General features: G+C 37.3%; 2 protein-coding genes across 2 annotated transcripts in view; one reads left to right on the plus strand and one right to left on the minus strand.

Moving 5' to 3' along the window:
• Positions 1-14,815, minus strand: LOC100366688 (dnaJ homolog subfamily C member 15-like). The gene is made up of 6 exons (XM_085498464.1): positions 14,718-14,815; positions 12,021-12,072; positions 11,081-11,142; positions 864-940; positions 614-684; positions 1-316 (listed from the first exon to the last, which is right to left on the minus strand). The coding sequence occupies exons 1-6, from the start codon at positions 14,718-14,720 to the stop codon at positions 246-248; spliced, it is 336 nt and encodes a 111-aa protein (XP_085354590.1). The 5' UTR covers positions 14,721-14,815; the 3' UTR covers positions 1-245.
• Positions 14,719-19,952, plus strand: part of LOC102802772 (nondiscriminating glutamyl-tRNA synthetase EARS2, mitochondrial-like) — a 16,518-nt gene continuing 11,284 nt past the window's right edge. Inside the window, exons 1-9 of the mRNA XM_085496469.1 lie at positions 14,719-14,724; positions 14,808-14,827; positions 15,181-15,331; positions 15,789-15,861; positions 15,957-15,994; positions 16,276-16,323; positions 16,452-16,622; positions 17,073-17,153; positions 19,811-19,903. Coding sequence (XP_085352595.1) covers positions 14,719-14,724; positions 14,808-14,827; positions 15,181-15,331; positions 15,789-15,861; positions 15,957-15,994; positions 16,276-16,323; positions 16,452-16,622; positions 17,073-17,153; positions 19,811-19,903 — 681 coding nt within the window. The remainder of the gene's footprint in view (positions 14,725-14,807; positions 14,828-15,180; positions 15,332-15,788; positions 15,862-15,956; positions 15,995-16,275; positions 16,324-16,451; positions 16,623-17,072; positions 17,154-19,810; positions 19,904-19,952) is intronic.

Raw genomic sequence — 19,952 nt, forward strand, 5'->3', positions numbered from 1 at the left:
TAACATTGTATAAAAAAAGATATTTATTACTGTTGTTCAATATATTTAGTATGTATCTTCTTTGTTGAGAGTCCAGACTGTTAGTGAATCAAGTCTTCAAACATCTTGAGTTCAACTGCAACCAGGACCCAGATGTATCGGTAGATGGATGCAACAACCACTCATGGATATAGACATCAAATAAATTCTCATCCTAGTATAAAAGCTATATTGAAATGAAGTGTCTTTTGCACGATGTTAAATGTTTATTTTGGATGTTTGGTTTCCAACAGGTCCTTAGCCTCATTGATTTTAGCAGCAATATAAGGCGAGCCACCTACAAGAACAAATCAGAAAATCAAGAGAGCTGTTTCACCAGGTTAAACTGAATCTAGTTATAAGCAACATACATTGGTCCTATTTTACTTATAAGTCTAGAAATTCTACAAGAAGATCTAAGTTAGCAATCCAGATTTGAAATTTCACCGTAGTATTACCTGATCACATTTATTCTAGCCACAGTTCCATTAATGATCTAGTTTGAGCAAAAACTGAAGGCAACTTTCTCACCCCCACCCAAAACAAATAAAACAAAAAAAAAACATTCAGGCATTCTGGACAGCAGTATGTTTACCTCTATCAGGATGATTTAGTAACATAATTCTTCTGTGTGCTTCTCGTAGCTTTGCTTTACTTGCAGATGGACTAGAAGAAAAATAGGATTATTGACATTATTGAATTGTAGAACAGAGTAAAAACACATAACCTTTAAATTGAACCATGTATAAGCATTGTGTCTAATATGATGTTGAACTTATGATACCAGTATGGTCAATCTTAAAATTAACTTCAATACAGTTATTCTGATTAAATTGAATTCTTACCTGATACCAAATATTAAACTTGCTTCCCTTTTTGTCATTTTAGTGTCAAATCCTCCACGATAGTAACCGCTTAAATTCTGAATTAAAGAACACAGATGCAGGTTTTAATTGCATGATTGTATGGCGATACATGCTAGTTAGACAAGCCTGTTGTCTCAAGCTGAATAACTAACCGCATGTTGAAGAAACAATTATCTATTTAAATTTTTGTATATCAAAACGTTAAACTTTACAGAATTTGTCATCACAACATGAGGTATTAATATCAGAGTATTGGCTTCAATAATGAGAAGACTAATGTGTCATTGCTATAATATTGGGGCCAAGTTATCATTCAAACCAGCATGCCTGCCTGAACACTGTATGGTAAAACAGTTATCATTCAAACCAGCATGCCTGCCTGAACACTGTATGGTAAAACAGTTATCATTCAAACCAGCATGCCTGCCTGAACACTGTATGGTAAAACAGTTATCATTCAAACCAGCATACCTGCCTGAACACTGTATGGTAAAACAGTTATCATTCAAACCAGCATACCTGCCTGAACACTGTATGGTAAAACAGTTATCATTCAAACCAGCATGCCTGCCTGAACACTGTATGGTAAAACAGTTATCATTCAAACCAGCATGCCTGCCTGAACACTGTATGGTAAAACAGTTATCATTCAAACCAGCATACCTGCCTGAACACTGGTAAAACAGTTATCATTCAAACCAGCATACCTGCCTGAACACTGTATGGTAAAACAGTTATCATTCAAACCAGCATGCCTGCCTGAACACTGTATGATAAAACAGTTATCATTCAAACCAGCATGCCTGCCTGAACACTGTATGGTAAAACAGTTATCATTCAAACCAGCATACCTGCCTGAACACTGTATGGTAAAACAGTTACTTGACTGCACTGTTACACATACCAGTACTTGATAATTATTATGAATATGCTACAGTAGTGTTATACATTAAATCAAATGATATTGATTGCATTGATTTCAAATGGTATATATTTCATAGAATGGGTGAACAGTCTGAAGACACAATGATGTAGGTGCATGAGATTATTGCATATTATATTATACCAGTGTATTGATGGTGATAATCCATTGATTTGATTGGTCCAAACACAAAATTTGCATATGCAATCCATGGTATATTGGCTGATAATGCACGGCTAAACCAAGTGGCCCTGGAACATGAATTGACTATAGGTTTAATACGGAAATACATAAAACCGGTATTATTTGATTTTTAGGGAAATATAGTGGTTGAATTTTGGAAGAATATTGAAAAAAATACTGAATTAAAAACATCTGAAAAGTTACATAACTATAATATTGCTTTTTGTTAATGGTGGGATCCAAGTTGTGAGCGTCGGTCGTTGGGTGATTGTCGTTCGCCACACAAACCTAAACCACCGTCCCTCAACACCGTGAGGTGCCTACACGAACGCCAGAACGCTATGTTCTCAGTGTTGTTACTTTGAGATGGATTGCGAACTTCCAACAAAGAAAACATGATCTTTAAGTACAAGATATAATTGAGGGATTTAATGACATAAAAATGCAAAAAACTATGAGTCACAGGCAAAAATGTATGCCACCAATAACAACCGGTGTCCGGTAGCGGCAGCTGACAAAATTGCAGTGCACCCGGGTAATTGCCATCTGTTTCAAAAAACACGGGACAACGCAGGGTTCGACGACGATATATGGTATTGTAATTCTCCACTATGGGTAAATAAATTACAGGAGATGATGAAGGTAATTTCGAAAGCTACAGATTTGTGACGAGTGTTCACCAACCACTGTATTAGAGCGACGGCGTGCAAAGTCTTTCGGCCGGAGTTGAGACAAGGCATATCATGTACGTGTCACAAAAACGATGCGAAAATCCGATCTTACACCATCAAACTTACCCCAGAACAACGACAAAACTTGTCAGTCATACTGTCACAAAACTTTGGTTATACCAAAGGTATCCAGGTCAAATGTTGGAACTGAGGTCGCTGTGCCGGTCGCCGTACATGATACACCGCGTCCCGCCGCGTCTCAAATTTCTGTCGAACCAAGTACCGCTGAACGTCAAATATCCACAGTTACAAGTAGTATGATGAGTCACAAAACCGGTTTATTTCACAACTGTACTTTCAATGGGCAAATTACAGTCCAAATTTTACAAAAACCGGAATGAAAACGTGAAAAATGATCCAAACTGTACACGACCCTGTATTTCAAATCGCGTTGTGCGTCAGTAAAAGGTCAGAAAGGTCATCCTTTGTTATGCTAATTTGTGTGTTTACGCTGCTCTATTCAACGTGGATATGTTTCATTTTCATGTGGAATAAAAATTAGTTTGTATTCAATTTGAACTGTGTTGCGCATGTAATTTTTGTATGCATTCAGCGTACAACTACATACTATTCTTATAAATATTCATGTTCAAGGGCCATAATCATGATTTTTTAGTAGATGAAAGTAAACTCTTTTTTTACTAGTTTTATCGAATTGTCAATATACTGGTATAATATAATAGCAATAACCCCCGCCGAAGTTGGGTATACCACTTGATATTGCACAATTCACTCCATATATGCACTCGCCTGCGGCTCGTGCATATATGTCGTGAATTGTGCAATATCTCGTGGTATACCCGCCTTCGGCGGGGGTTATTGCTTAATTATAGCATTGTCAATGAATTCTAGGTGTCATTGCTGCATGGGATTATTGCATATTATAGCATTGTCAATGAATTCTAGGTGTCATTGCTGCATGGGATTATTGCATATTATAGCATTGTCAATGAATTCTAGGTGTCATTGCTGCATGGGATTATTGCATATTATAGCATTGTCAATGAATTCTAGGTGTCATTGCTGCATGGGATTATTGCATATTATAGCATTGTCAATGAATTCTAGGTGTCATTGCTGCATGGGATTATTGCATATTATAGCATTGTCGATGAATTCTAGGTGTCATTGCTGCATGGGATTATTGCATATTATAGCATTGTCAATGAATTCTAGGTGTCATTGCTGCATGGGATTATTGCATATTATAGCATTGTCAATGAATTCTAGGTGTCATTGCTGCATGGGATTATTGCATATTATAGCATTGTCAATGAATTCTAGGTGTCATTGCTGCATGGGATTATTGCATATTATAGCATTGTCAATGAATTCTAGGTGTCATTGCTGCATGGGATTATTGCATATTATAGCATTGTCAATGAATTCTAGGTGTCATTGCTGCATGGGATTATTGCATATTATAGCATTGTCAATGAATTCTAGGTGTCATTGCTGCATGGGATTATTGCATATTATAGCATTGTCAATGAATTCTAGGTGTCATTGCTGCATGGAATTATTGCATATTATAGCATTGTCAATGAATTCTAGGTGTCATTGCTGCATGGAATTATTGCATATTATAGCATTGTCAATGAATTCTAGGTGTCATTGCTGCATGGGATTATTGCATATTATAGCATTGTCAATGAATTCTAGGTGTCATTGCTGCATGGGATTATTGCATATTATAGCATTGTCAATGAATTCTAGATGTCATTGCTGAATGGGATTATTGCATATTATAGCATTGTCAATGAATTCTAGGTGTCATTGCTGCATGGGATTATTGCATATTATAGCATTGTCAATGAATTCTAGGTGTCATTGCTGCATGGGATTATTGCATATTATAGCATTGTCAATGAATTCTAGGTGTCATTGCTGCATGGGATTATTGCATATTATAGCATTGTCAATGAATTCTAGGTGTCATTGCTGCATGGGATTATTGCATATTATAGCATTGTCAATGAATTCTAGGTGTCATTGCTGCATGGGATTATTGCATATTATAGCATTGTCAATGAATTCTAGGTGTCATTGCTGCATGGGATTATTGCATATTATAGCATTGTCAATGAATTCTAGGTGTCATTGCTGCATGGGATTATTGCATATTATAGCATTGTCATTGAATTCTAGGTGTCATTGCTGCATGGGATTATTGCATATTATAGCATTGTCAATGAATTCTAGGTGTCATTGCTGCATGGGATTATTGCATATTATAGCATTGTCAATGAATTCTAGGTGTCATTGCTGAATGGGATTATTGCATATTATAGCATTGTCAATGAATTCTAGGTGTCATTGCTGAATGGGATTATTGCATATTATAGCATTGTCAATGAATTCTAGGTGTCATTGCTGCATGGGATTATTGCATATTTTAGCATTGTCAATGAATTCTAGGTGTCATTGCTGCATGGGATTATTGCATATTATAGCATTGTCAATGAATTCTAGGTGTCATTGCTGCATGGGATTATTGCATATTATAGCATTGTCAATGAATTCTAGGTGTCATTGCTGCATGGGATTATTGCATATTATAGCATTGTCGATGAATTCTAGGTGTCATTGCTGCATGGGATTATTGCATATTATAGCATTGTCAATGAATTCTAGGTGTCATTGCTGCATGGGATTATTGCATATTATAGCATTGTCAATGAATTCTAGGTGTCATTGCTGCATGGGATTATTGCATATTATAGCATTGTCAATGAATTCTAGGTGTCATTGCTGCATGGGATTATTGCATATTATAGCATTGTCAATGAATTCTAGGTGTCATTGCTGCATGGGATTATTGCATATTATAGCATTGTCAATGAATTCTAGGTGTCATTGCTGCATGGGATTATTGCATATTATAGCATTGTCAATGAATTCTAGGTGTCATTGCTGCATGGGATTATTGCATATTATAGCATTGTCAATGAATTCTAGGTGTCATTGCTGCATGGGATTATTGCATATTATAGCATTGTCAATGAATTCTAGGTGTCATTGCTGCATGGGATTATTGCATATTATAGCATTGTCAATGAATTCTAGGTGTCATTGCTGCATGGGATTATTGCATATTATAGCATTGTCAATGAATTCTAGGTGTCATTGCTGCATGGGATTATTGCATATTATAGCATTGTCGATGAATTCTAGGTGTCATTGCTGCATGGGATTATTGCATATTATAGCATTGTCGATGAATTCTAGGTGTCATTGCTGAATGGGATTATTGCATATTATAGCATTGTCAATGAATTCTAGGTGTCATTGCTGCATGGGATTATTGCATATTATAGCATTGTCGATGAATTCTAGGTGTCATTGCTGCATGGGATTATTGCATATTATAGCATTGTCAATGAATTCTAGGTGTCATTGCTGCATGGGATTATTGCATATTATAGCATTGTCAATGAATTCTAGGTGTCATTGCTGCATGGGATTATTGCATATTATAGCATTGTCAATGAATTCTAGGTGTCATTGCTGCATGGGATTATTGCATATTATAGCATTGTCGATGAATTCTAGGTGTCATTGCTGCATGGGATTATTGCATATTATAGCATTGTCAATGAATTCTAGGTGTCATTGCTGCATGGGATTATTGCATATTATAGCATTGTCAATGAATTCTAGGTGTCATTGCTGCATGGGATTATTGCATATTATAGCATTGTCAATGAATTCTAGGTGTCATTGCTGCATGGGATTATTGCATATTATAGCATTGTCAATGAATTCTAGGTGTCATTGCTGCATGGGATTATTGCATATTATAGCATTGTCGATGAATTCTAGGTGTCATTGCTGCATGGGATTATTGCATATTATAGCATTGTCAATGAATTCTAGGTGTCATTGCTGCATGGGATTATTGCATATTATAGCATTGTCAATGAATTCTAGGTGTCATTGCTGCATGGGATTATTGCATATTATAGCATTGTCAATGAATTCTAGGTGTCATTGCTGCATGGGATTATTGCATATTATAGCATTGTCAATGAATTCTAGGTGTCATTGCTGCATGGGATTATTGCATATTATAGCATTGTCAATGAATTCTAGGTGTCATTGCTGCATGGGATTATTGCATATTATAGCATTGTCAATGAATTCTAGGTGTCATTGCTGAATGGGATTATTGCATATTATAGCATTGTCAATGAATTCTAGGTGTCATTGCTGCATGGGATTATTGCATATTATAGCATTGTCAATGAATTCTAGGTGTCATTGCTGCATGGGATTATTGCATATTATAGCATTGTCGATGAATTCTAGGTGTCATTGCTGCATGGGATTATTGCATATTATAGCATTGTCAATGAATTCTAGGTGTCATTGCTGCATGGGATTATTGCATATTATAGCATTGTCAATGAATTCTAGGTGTCATTGCTGCATGGGATTATTGCATATTATAGCATTGTCAATGAATTCTAGGTGTCATTGCTGCATGGGATTATTGCATATTATAGCATTGTCAATGAATTCTAGGTGTCATTGCTGCATGGGATTATTGCATATTATAGCATTGTCAATGAATTCTAGGTGTCATTGCTGCATGGGATTATTGCATATTATAGCATTGTCAATGAATTCTAGGTGTCATTGCTGCATGGGATTATTGCATATTATAGCATTGTCAATGAATTCTAGGTGTCATTGCTGCATGGGATTATTGCATATTATAGCATTGTCAATGAATTCTAGGTGTCATTGCTGCATGGGATTATTGCATATTATAGCATTGTCAATGAATTCTAGGTGTCATTGCTGCATGGGATTATTTAAGCAATAACCCCCGCCGAAGGCGGGTATACCACGAGATATTGCACAATTCACGACATATATGCACGAGCCGCAGGCGAGTGCATATATGGAGTGAATTGTGCAATATCAAGTGGTATACCCAACTTCGGCGGGGGTTATTGCTATTATATTATACCAGTATATTGACAATTCGATAAAACTTGTAAAGAAAGAGTTTACTTTCATCTACTAAAAGATCATGATTATGGCCCTTGAACATGAATATTTATAAGAATAGTATGTAGTTGTATGCTGAATGCATACAAAAATTACATGCGCAACGCAGTTCAAATTGAATACAAACTATTTTTTATTCCACATGAAAAAAAAACATATCCACGTTGAATAGAGCAGCGTAAACACACAAATTAGCATAACAAAGGCTGACCTTTCTGACCTTTTACTGACGCACGACGCGATTTGAAATACAGGGTCGTGTACAGTTTGGATCATTTAAACAACGGATTTTCCACGTTTTCATTCCGGTTTTTGTACAATTTGAACTGTAATTTGCCCATTGAAAGTACAGTTGTGAAATAAACCGGTTTTGTGACTCATCATACTACTTGTAACTGTGGATATTTGACGTTCAGCGGTACGCGGCGGGACGCGGTGTATCATGTACGGTGACCGGCACAGCGACATCAGTTCCAACATCTGACCTGGATATCTTTGGTATAACCAAAGTTTTGTGACAGTATGACTGACAAGTTTTGTCGTTGTTCTGGGGTAAGTTTGATGGTGTAAGATCGGATTTTCGCATCGTTTTTGTGACACGTACATGATATGCCTTGTCCCAACTCCGGCCGAAAGACTTTGCATGCCGCGCCGCCGCTCTAATACAGTGGTTGGTGCACACTCGGCACAAATCTGTAGCTTTCGAAATTACCTTCATCATCTCCTGTAATTTATTTACCCATAGTGAAGAATTACAATACCATATATCGTCGTCGAATCCTGCGTTGTCCCGTGTTTTTTGAAACAGATGGCAATTACCCGGGTGCACTGCAATTTTGTCAGCTGCCGCTACCGGACACCGGTTGTTATTGGTGGCATACATTTTTGCCTGTGACTCATAGTTTTTTGCATTTTTATGTCAATAAATCCCTCAATTATATCTTGCACTTAAAGATCATGTTTTCTTTGTTGGAAGTTCGCAATCCATCTCAAAGTAACAACACTGAGAACATAGCGTTCTGGCGTTCGTGTAGGCACCTCACGGTGTTAAGGGACGGTGGTTTAGGTTTGTGTGGCGAACGACAATCACCCAACGACCGACGCTCACAACTTGGATCCCAACATTTACAAAAAGCAATATTATAGTTATATAACTTTTCAGATGTTTTTAATTCAGTATTTTTTTCAATATTCTTCTAAAATTCAACCACTATATTTCCCTAAAAATCAAATAATACCGGTTTTATATATTTCCGTATTAAACCTGTAGTCAATTCATGTTCCAGGGCCACTTGGTTTAGCCGTGCATTATCAGCCAATATACCATGGATTGCATATGCAAATTTTGTGTTTGGACCAATCAAATCAATGGATTAACACCATCAATATACTGGTATAATATAATGCATATTATAGCATTGTCAATGAATTCTAGGTGTCATTGCTGCATGGGATTATTGCATATTATAGCATTGTCAATGAATTCTAGGTGTCATTGCTGCATGGGATTATTGCATATTATAGCATTGTCAATGAATTCTAGGTGTCATTGCTGCATGGGATTATTGCATATTATAGCATTGTCAATGAATTCTAGGTGTCATTGCTGAATGGGATTATTGCATATTATAGCATTGTCAATGAATTCTAGGTGTCATTGCTGCATGGGATTATTGCATATTATAGCATTGTCAATGAATTCTAGGTGTCATTGCTGCATGGGATTATTGCATATTATAGCATTGTCAATGAATTCTAGGTGTCATTGCTGCATGGGATTATTGCATATTATAGCATTGTCAATGAATTCTAGGTGTCATTGCTGCATGGGATTATTGCATATTATAGCATTGTCAATGAATTCTAGGTGTCATTGCTGCATGGGATTATTGCATATTATAGCATTGTCAATGAATTCTAGGTGTCATTGCTGCATGGGATTATTGCATATTATAGCATTGTCGATGAATTCTAGGTGTCATTGCTGCATGGGATTATTGCATATTATAGCATTGTCAATGAATTCTAGGTGTCATTGCTGCATGGGATTATTGCATATTATAGCATTGTCGATGAATTCTAGGTGTCATTGCTGCATGAGATTATTGCATATTATAGCATTGTCAATGAATTCTAGGTGTCATTGCTGCATGGGATTATTGCATATTATAGCATTGTCAATGAATTCTAGGTGTCATTGCTGCATGGGATTATTGCATATTATAGCATTGTCAATGAATTCTAGGTGTCATTGCTGAATGGGATTATTGCATATTATAGCATTGTCAATGAATTCTAGGTGTCATTGCTGAATGGGATTATTGCATATTATAGCATTGTCAATGAATTCTAGGTGTCATTGCTGCATGGGATTATTGCATATTATAGCATTGTCAATGAATTCTAGGTGTCATTGCTGCATGGGATTATTGCATATTATAGCATTGTCAATGAATTCTAGGTGTTATTGCTGAAGATTATTCACAATAATAAATCACATACATGGCAATATGCATTCAAAATGATTAGAGAGAATATTTAAAAAGAAGGTAAATTATGAGGTAACAAGTGTTTAATCATTTCTGTATCCCTTCGTCATTATTATCGATATTAATTACTATTGAAATCAGGCAATTACTGGTAAAAATTTTTTGTTCAAGTTCAGTTTAAAAGATCATGCAAGTCATATCGAAGTGGCTGCTTGATACTTGGGCTGATGAAGTAAAGTTAAATCAGTTGTTATTTACAAGATGTAAGAAATGAAGTACAAGTACAAGTACAGAGTGGTTAGGTACCACATTTTTTGGGGGAAATCATATCAATTTGTTTCTCAGCAAATGCTGCAAGATACAAAAAAATTTCAAATAAGCTAATAAAAATTTCTACCCAACATAATCTGGTTAGCACAATATCACAACATCAAGTTTCAATGAAACGTGACACAGGAGATATCTGAGGGACAGCAAAGAACTAGATAATTTATGTAAATTAGGTAATTAGTATGCGTGAATTTCAACAAAGAGCACCTGTATGCCAACATTTATTTAAACCTGTTAAGTGGATTATAAAATATTAGTTGAAAGACTGGAAATTAATATTTAAACAAATTCAACCAAACACCACCTAGGTCTTTCCAGAGAAATATCCATGGAACGCACATACATGTATGTACAGACACAGATGGACTCGCTGTGTGCTTTGAATGCAGGAGACAAAACCAATAATGCACTTAACACACTTTGTGCTCTATATACAAATGTATGTGCTTTATTGTGCTTTTGTCCGTTATTGTTTATTATAATTACATCGATAAAATAATAAAAACAAAATATTGATAAACTTACAGGTTTGGGAAACTTTGATGCGTTTTGTTGTACAATTTTGCCAGCTTGTACCGCTGCACGGCCTACAGAGACAAAATATGCCACAGGATTGCTTTTTAAAATAATACTATGGAATTATGTTTGTGTGAATAAGAAGTGAATATGACATCCAGGTATTGTTGTTACTGTGATATAATGAACAACCTCTACGTCCTCTTACACATGGGAAGAATGACTCACTGTGATACTTCATCAGTAATAACAAATCAAACAAGAAAACCATGAGAGATGGCAGATCCTCGTTATTTTCATTATGATTGGTTTGAGCATTTGTGTAGATTGTAATAAAAGTTGGTATATTCTGCTTTTAGTAACTGGGAATAAGTCAATAATGTGGTGTGCCAAAAATGTTGAGCTAAGTTATTGTTATTAAGTTATTGACCATTTCAGTCCAGAGTACAAAATGTACTTGTTGCTAGAAGGGGAGAAGGAGAAAGTACAACACAGATGTAGGTAAATAGTCAAAACTAAAAGACAATTTTTGAGTTTCTTCCGATATGACTATGAATGATTGTTGCTACTATATCATGGCAGAGGAGACTAAATAAAGGTAAGCATTGGTTGAACATCTATATCTCAATTATGTTCAAGATATTATAATTATGCATATTTAATGAGGTCATGTGACTATATATAGACCCAGTCCAGTGGCTCAAATAAAATGACTATGAATCAGTGTCCAAGTTTGATGGTGATTGACTAAGGCATGTCCAAGAAACATCATGAAACGCTCAAATGGAACAATGTAATGAAATTCTATAAATAAGTGCTCTTGTTGTTTCTTCAATATAAGCAGACATAAACTCATTGCTTTCATCACATGAATCAGCCATCAGACATCCATGCCCAATTATTATTAATGGCACAGTCACATAATGTTAAAGCAAAGAGACAGACTCACCGACAACTGCAACAGCTGCCAGACCTAACCCAGCCAATATAAGCCCAGTTGACTGAAATTGAAAGTACCCTGTTTATTATAATATCAAAATGTAAAATAATGATCATAGTTACAAATACTATATCGGCTGTATTAGAAGTACATCTCTATTAAATGCACACATAAACCCCAAATTCCATGAACTACTGGTATATGCTAAATCATATATTGACCATTTACTAATGATAACTAATCTCTGTCATTTACATAAGTGCACACTTTTATTAATTATATACCATATATAAAAAATATTTTTTTAAATTCAGTCTCTCGTTTCCTTGGCTATTATCGCGTTTTTTTGTCACCATAAAGACTTACATTGCAAATTTTGGTTCCTCAGGCGTCTCTAATAAATAACCCATCTAACCACTGGACTGAATTAAATATGTTATCAAAAAAAAACATTTTTGATATTTTTGGTTCATAAACGCAAGAACGGTAAGATGCGATTCTCAAAGGCGCAAGTCATTTGGATCAGACTGTTTTTTTGTTTTGAATTCGCTGTGAGTCTAGAAACACAGCAATACAAACAAACCATTAATATCATCCAAATTTTTAATCCAATCTGGATTCGTTAAAAATGAGGCAAAATACTCCACATTGTGTTAAAAAATCATCGTCAATAATCGGAAAATTTCATCATTACGACACATCATATTGATTGGTTAATGAAAGACATGACCTGTTATGTCAAAGGAAGTTGTTCCAGGTCAAATCATGCTGAAAAACCTCATGATGGAAAATTGCTTTGCGTCAAGAGTTTGCGTAAGATCGAAAACATACCAAAACGAAGATAATGATAAATGCCTTCGTCCACTGTTTCCTCACAGACCCTACCCATTATTTCACCGTAAATTCAGACGGTATGTAAATCGTATTGTACGGTATACTGTGAAGATTCAGATCAGTCCAGTGTGAGTGATGAGAGTATATCGTCGACGATGCCCCCTTGTTCGGATGATAGTTTTATTTCAAATTACATGGAAGTCTGTGAACAATCTGCTTGGTGTTCCTGTGACACTTGTCCCATGATTTGCCAGTGCAGCCCCGTGAATACATGGACAAAAATGTTTCCACCACTACCCTACGAACTCAAGATTGCATACTCCAGCATCCATACTTTGAATAATTTGCACGCCGCACAGTGCAGTACTGGAAACAGCATTTATTAGACAGTTAGACAAAAAACAAAACAAAATGCCTGTCTCGATCAATCGCACATCCATAATGTTTGTATGTTGATACGCTTGTAAATAACATTAACGTAAAAGTCGAAACAACCTAGACTAGAAGTCAATTCACCTATCCAGCCAACTATGGCTCCCTAAGTTGCTTATATTTAATCAGATACTATTTCGTCATCATGCTTTGTTACTTTACCTGTTTATACCTCATGAGGGCGTTTTTTTATGGCAAGATGGCGCAAACGGAAGTCCTTCGCAGGTTTATGGTTTCTCATAATTAAATCATCATAACTCTGAAGATAATCATTTTTTTTCATTTTTTTTTTCAAATTTATAATCAATATACATAACTTGATAAATACAAACACCAAAATAGGCTCTATTTAGTTGCCCTTTAAATCTCTAGCAGTGTCAATGACCAGTGGTTACAGTCACAGACACTATAACAAAATTGTAATATAACATGCCAACTATAAATATGAAGTTCAATTCAGAGTTTAATACATTCAATGACCCTCCATAACCTGAGAATAGCGGTAATAGTATTTTATTGCAATCATTTTAAAGAAATACAAGTTAAAAAGGAAAAGAAGTTGCTGCCTCAAAATGATCCTAATCATATTACTTTTATTTAAATCAATGATCACATTGAGTGCAAAGTGCATGTGGTGCAGTACAAACAGAGCTATGAAAATAAATTAAGTACCGGTATATATAGACATAAACTACTTGTCTTACAAAGTTTGAGAAATTGTGAATATGTGTGAAAGACATTCTATACATGTACATGTAGTATAGTTCCCTGCATATCTGCCCCTAATATCTTAATTTCAGCCATAGAAATCATTGCATGTTATACATTATTTTATCTCAGTTAAATCAGGTGGAATATGTGGTGGAACACACTCTGACTGCAGTTTCATACCCCTGCCTTACAAGTCCCAAAATATTATCAAAATTATTTAATGTCGGATTTATTATATAAACAGTATAAACAAAAAATACAATGTTAAATGCATATTTAATTGCACTATTTTTATCGTCACAAGTGCCAGTGAATTTTTCTCATTAAATCTAAGAAGAATATGGGCAAGGATGCCAACAACACAACAACATCCAAAGTACTAATACACATACATAGCAGCAAATTGAAACTGAAATCAGAAATGTTATACTGGACAATGAAACTAAAATGTAGTTCATTGCTTACAGTTATACCTTTTTTTCGGATTTGGTGAGGACTAAAAGTCTATTTAGTTTACGGTTAAGTTTTCTTGTCGGATTTGGCTGACCATGCATTTACAGCCAATATCGAGACTGTAATCGTATACCACATTTGCATCACTACACTCTATTATTAATAAAGAGATGGGTGGTAAGTGGTGTATTAGTACGCAGTGATGGTAATTCCGATTCCAGATTGCTTCAGTTATATGTATTTCAAGCCAACAAATGTTTCTAGATTTGTACTCACCATGATCGTCAGCGACAAGATAAAATGACGAGAAACTTCTTGTTGGTGGACACAACATGCGTCAATTTACCGAACAAACAAATATAGTAGAACGCAGCAGCCGCAAAAGGGTATGTAAAGGTTAAACAGGAAATGCAGCTTGTTCACAACATTTACTGCATGACTGGTATTTTTATGCGTCTTTGGAAATTACTGATTAATATGAATGTAAGTAATAACATTAGTAAGTGCAAAACAGTTCTGTAAAACACGCGTCGTAAAATCTGACATAAAATCAAGACAAACCATCTGAGCGGCTAGTTTAGATTCTACAGAGCGCCCTCGGCTCAAATATTTAAATGTCTTTCCAGGATCGTAATATAAGTTAGCGTACCATGCGAACGCACATGAGTATTTTTAAGTTGCAACGAATTTTCTTCGTTACTTGGTATAAGAATTTTACCACTAGCTGTCATGTTTGCAGTAAAACAAATGATCGTAAGTTGAGGTTAAGATTTGCTCCAAGTCCAACTGGACGAATACATCTTGGAGGACTTAGAACTGCTCTGTACAACTATCTGGTTGCTAAAAGGCTGGGTGGCAAATTTATTTTACGAATAGAAGACACTGATCAAGTAAGTATCATATAAGTGTTATCAGAAGTATTGAAGGAACTCTTGGTACAGCCTAATAAATATGTGTAAATTTCAAACTGAAACATGAGTTTGCTATTGACTGATTGAATACAGTGAAAGGCATATTTGTGACAACACATAAATCAAGATTGAATCCATCCAATTATAAGCAATATTCATATAGAGTTGTATTGTGTAGTTATTTACAAAATTAAAAAAAATAAAGATTAGCAGATTACTGTAGTATATGTCAATTTGGCTTTTAAAAAAAATCACTGCATGTCAGAAAATTTGATCATTTTGAATATGATTGAAAGTTGTAATATGAATATGTTTATCATAATGAAAAACTGGAAGCTGAAAATAATATTTATCAAAACAAAAGTGCATATAGAGTATTTGGAATAGCTCAACTTGCACAAGTTCATCAAGTGAATGTATATAATTTGTCTTGTAGACTCGATTTGTTCCGGGTGCAGTGGATAACATTGAAGATATCCTACAATGGGCCAGACTAACACCAGATGAAGGTAAATCAACTCAGAAGATAATTCATAACAGCAAGTATCACTCAAATGCTGTTTCTTTGATACTTTGAGAAATGTAAATTTGTATTTTTTACTAGGTCCAACTGTTGGAGGTGATTATGGTCCATATTATCAGGTATGTCATAAATCTACACCATAAGTTTAATGCTTTGAACATCATATTTTTAATTTATTTGTTAGTTTTGAATCCAATGAAATGAATTTTCTATTGCCTTCATAAGTTAAAAATTGTAGTCACTTGAGTACAATTAAAGCTCATGCCATTGTGTCAAACAGTTATTTTACTATAGTCAGTAGTCTGTCACAGTTGTATTAAGAATGGGTGTCTTACTTTAGACCACCACAAACCTACATGTACATAACTGAAACAGTTTAAAACTTTCTATTTTTTTTTAGTCACAAAGATTGGCACTTTACTCAAAGCATGCTGAAATCCTAATGCAGGTAATACCACTGTTATAGATGTTACTGGAAATGTTGTTAGTTAAAGGTAAAAATAATGTAGTGTGTGCAGCTTGCAAAATGACTGTTACATAATTTACTTAATGCTGATTCTATGTTTTCTGTTATAGAAAGGATGGGCATACCATTGTTTTTGCTCACAGCAAAGACTGGCACTTCTAAGAAAGGAGTCTCTCAGAAAGAAAGAAACCCCAAAATATGATAATAGGTGTCGACATCTCTCCTCAGAACAAATCCTAAACAAAATAAACAGTGGACAGAAGTATGTGATTAGATTTAAGGTACAATAAAACCTTTCAATTATTGGCTCTAGGATTTCATGACCATAAAATTTTTCAAACTACTGGTTTTGTTCTCCTGTGAGGATTTGACAGGTCAGATTCCTTCGTGTAGATTTCCCCTTTGTATGATAACTAATTTTGTAATAATCGAGCAAGAAATGCCACAAAAAGAACTGAAAGAATAGCACAAATTTAGGATAAGCCCTTAATGAGTATTTTGTTGGGGTGGGGATCCAAAATTCAGTGGGGGTGAATTTCAGCTGGATATACTGTTCATCCTGATACAGCATCAGTACTACAAACAATTCCTTGTGGATTGCTGTATGCCAAACAGTGTCCTAACCAGACCACTGAATTGCTCAGCATATACAACAACACAAACTATACATTAATTATATGTTATATTTTTGATGCCATCTACTAATTGTTATTTAAATTTTTCACTTTCAGTTGCAAAATGGTGTGGAACATTTTACTGATTTAGTATATGGTTTAGTGCATCAAAGCCCATCCCTGGTGGAAGGGGACCCGGTAAGTGTTTTTAGTGCATCAAAGCCCATTCTGGTGGAAGAGGACCCGGTAAGTGTCTTTAGTGCATCAAAGCCCATCCCTGGTGGAAGGGGACCCGGTAAGTGTCTTTAGTGCATCAAAGCCCATCCCTGGTGGAAGGGGACCCGGTAAGTGTCTTTAGTGCATCAAAGCCCATCCCTGGTGAAAAGAAACCCGATAAGTGTCTTTAGTGCATCAAAGCCCATCCCTGGTGGAAAGGGACCCTGTAAGTGTCTTTAGTGCATCGAAGCCCATCCCTGGTGGAAAGGGACCCGGTAAGTGTCTTTAGTGTATCAAAGCCCATCCCTGGTGAAAGGGGACCCGGTAAGTGTCTTTAGTGCATCAAAGCCCATCCCTGGTGGAAAGGGACCCGGTAAGTGTCTTTAGTGCATCTTAAGCCCATCCCTGGTGGAAGGGGACCCTGTAAGTGTCTTTAGTGCATCAAAACCCATCCCTGGTGAAAGGGGACCCGGTAAGTGTCTTTAGTGCATCAAAGCCCATCCCTGGTGGAAAGGGACCCGGTAAGTGTCTTTAGTGCATCAAAGCCCATCCCTGGTGGAAGGGGACCTGGTAAGTGTCTTTAGTGCATCAAAGCCCATCCCTGGTGAAAGGGGACCCGGTAAGTGTCTTTAGTGCATCAAAGCCCATCCCTGGTGGAAAGGGACCCGGTAAGTGTCTTTAGTGCATCAAAGCCCATCCCTGGTGGAAGGGGACCCGGTAAGTGTCTTTAGTGCATCAAAGCCCATCCCTGGTGGAAAGGGACCCTGTAAGTGTCTTTAGTGCATCAAAGCCCATCATTGGTGGAATGGGACCTGGTAAATGTCTTTAGTGCATCTTAAGCCCATCCCTGGTGGAAGGGGACCCGGTAAGTGTCTTTAGTGCATCAAAGCCCATCCCTGGTGGAAAGGGACCCTGTAAGTGTCTTTAGTGCATCAAAGCCCATCATTGGTGGAATGGGACCTGGTAAGTGTCTTTAGTGCATCTTAAGCCCATCCCTGGTGGAAGGGGACCCGGTAAGTGTCTTTAGTGCATCTAAGCTCATCATTGGTGGAATGGGACCCAGTAAGTGTCTTTAGTCCATCAAAACCCATCCCTGGTGAAAGGGGACCCGGTAAGTGTCTTTAGTGCATCAAAGCCCATCCCTGGTGGAAGGGGACCCGGTAAGTGTCTTTAGTGCATCAAAGCCCATCCCTGGTGGAAGGGGACCCGGTAAGTGTCTTTAGTGCATCAAAGCCCATCCCTGGTGAAAAGAAACCCGATAAGTGTCTTTAGTGCATCAAAGCCCATCCCTGGTGGAAAGGGACCCTGTAAGTGTCTTTAGTGCATCGAAGCCCATCCCTGGTGGAAAGGGACCCGGTAAGTGTCTTTAGTGTATCAAAGCCCATCCCTGGTGAAAGGGGACCCGGTAAGTGTCTTTAGTGCATCAAAGCCCATCCCTGGTGGAAAGGGACCCGGTAAGTGTCTTTAGTGCATCTTAAGCCCATCCCTGGTGGAAGGGGACCCTGTAAGTGTCTTTAGTGCATCAAAACCCATCCCTGGTGAAAGGGGACCCGGTAAGTGTCTTTAGTGCATCAAAGCCCATCCCTGGTGGAAAGGGACCCGGTAAGTGTCTTTAGTGCATCAAAGCCCATCCCTGGTGGAAGGGGACCTGGTAAGTGTCTTTAGTGCATCAAAGCCCATCCCTGGTGAAAGGGGACCCGGTAAGTGTCTTTAGTGCATCAAAGCCCATCCCTGGTGGAAAGGGACCCGGTAAGTGTCTTTAGTGCATCAAAGCCCATCCCTGGTGGAAGGGGACCCGGTAAGTGTCTTTAGTGCATCAAAGCCCATCCCTGGTGGAAAGGGACCCTGTAAGTGTCTTTAGTGCATCAAAGCCCATCATTGGTGGAATGGGACCTGGTAAATGTCTTTAGTGCATCTTAAGCCCATCCCTGGTGGAAGGGGACCCGGTAAGTGTCTTTAGTGCATCAAAGCCCATCCCTGGTGGAAAGGGACCCTGTAAGTGTCTTTAGTGCATCAAAGCCCATCATTGGTGGAATGGGACCTGGTAAGTGTCTTTAGTGCATCTTAAGCCCATCCCTGGTGGAAGGGGACCCGGTAAGTGTCTTTAGTGCATCTAAGCTCATCATTGGTGGAATGGGACCCAGTAAGTGTCTTTAGTCCATCAAAACCCATCCCTGGTGAAAGGGGACCCGGTAAGTGTCTTTAGTGCATCAAAGCCCATCCCTGGTGAAAGGGGACCCGGTAAGTGTCTTTAGTGCATCAAAGCCCATCCCTGGTGAAAGGGGACCCGGTAAGTGTCTTTAGTGCATCAAAGCCCATCCCTGGTGGAAGGGGACCCAGTAAGTGTCTTTAGTGCATCAAAGCCCATCCCTGGGGAAAGGGGACCCGGTAAGTGTCTTTAGTGCATCAAAGCCCATCCCTGGTGGAAAGGGACCCTGTAAGTGTCTTTAGTGCATCAAAGCCCATCCCTGGTGGAAAGGGACCCTGTAAGTGTCTTTAGTGCATCAAAGCCCATCCCTGGTGGAAAGGGACCCTGTAAGTGTCTTTAGTGCATCAAAGCCCATCCCTGGTGCAAGTACATGCATGTAATTCTGTCGTAGATATGCATATTCTGATTAAATATTATTTGATTTTACCAGGTAATTATTAAAGCTGATGGTTTTCCTGTTTACCACTTTGCCAATGTTGTAGATGATCATTTCATGGATATATCTCATGTACTTCGAGGATGGGTATGTATTTCGTATAAATTATTCTGGATTATAATGGATTGGAATATGT

Source organism: Saccoglossus kowalevskii, chromosome 1 (genome assembly GCF_978046115.1).
Source record: "Saccoglossus kowalevskii chromosome 1, keSacKowa6.1, whole genome shotgun sequence".
Taxonomy (NCBI): Eukaryota; Metazoa; Hemichordata; class Enteropneusta; family Harrimaniidae; genus Saccoglossus; species Saccoglossus kowalevskii.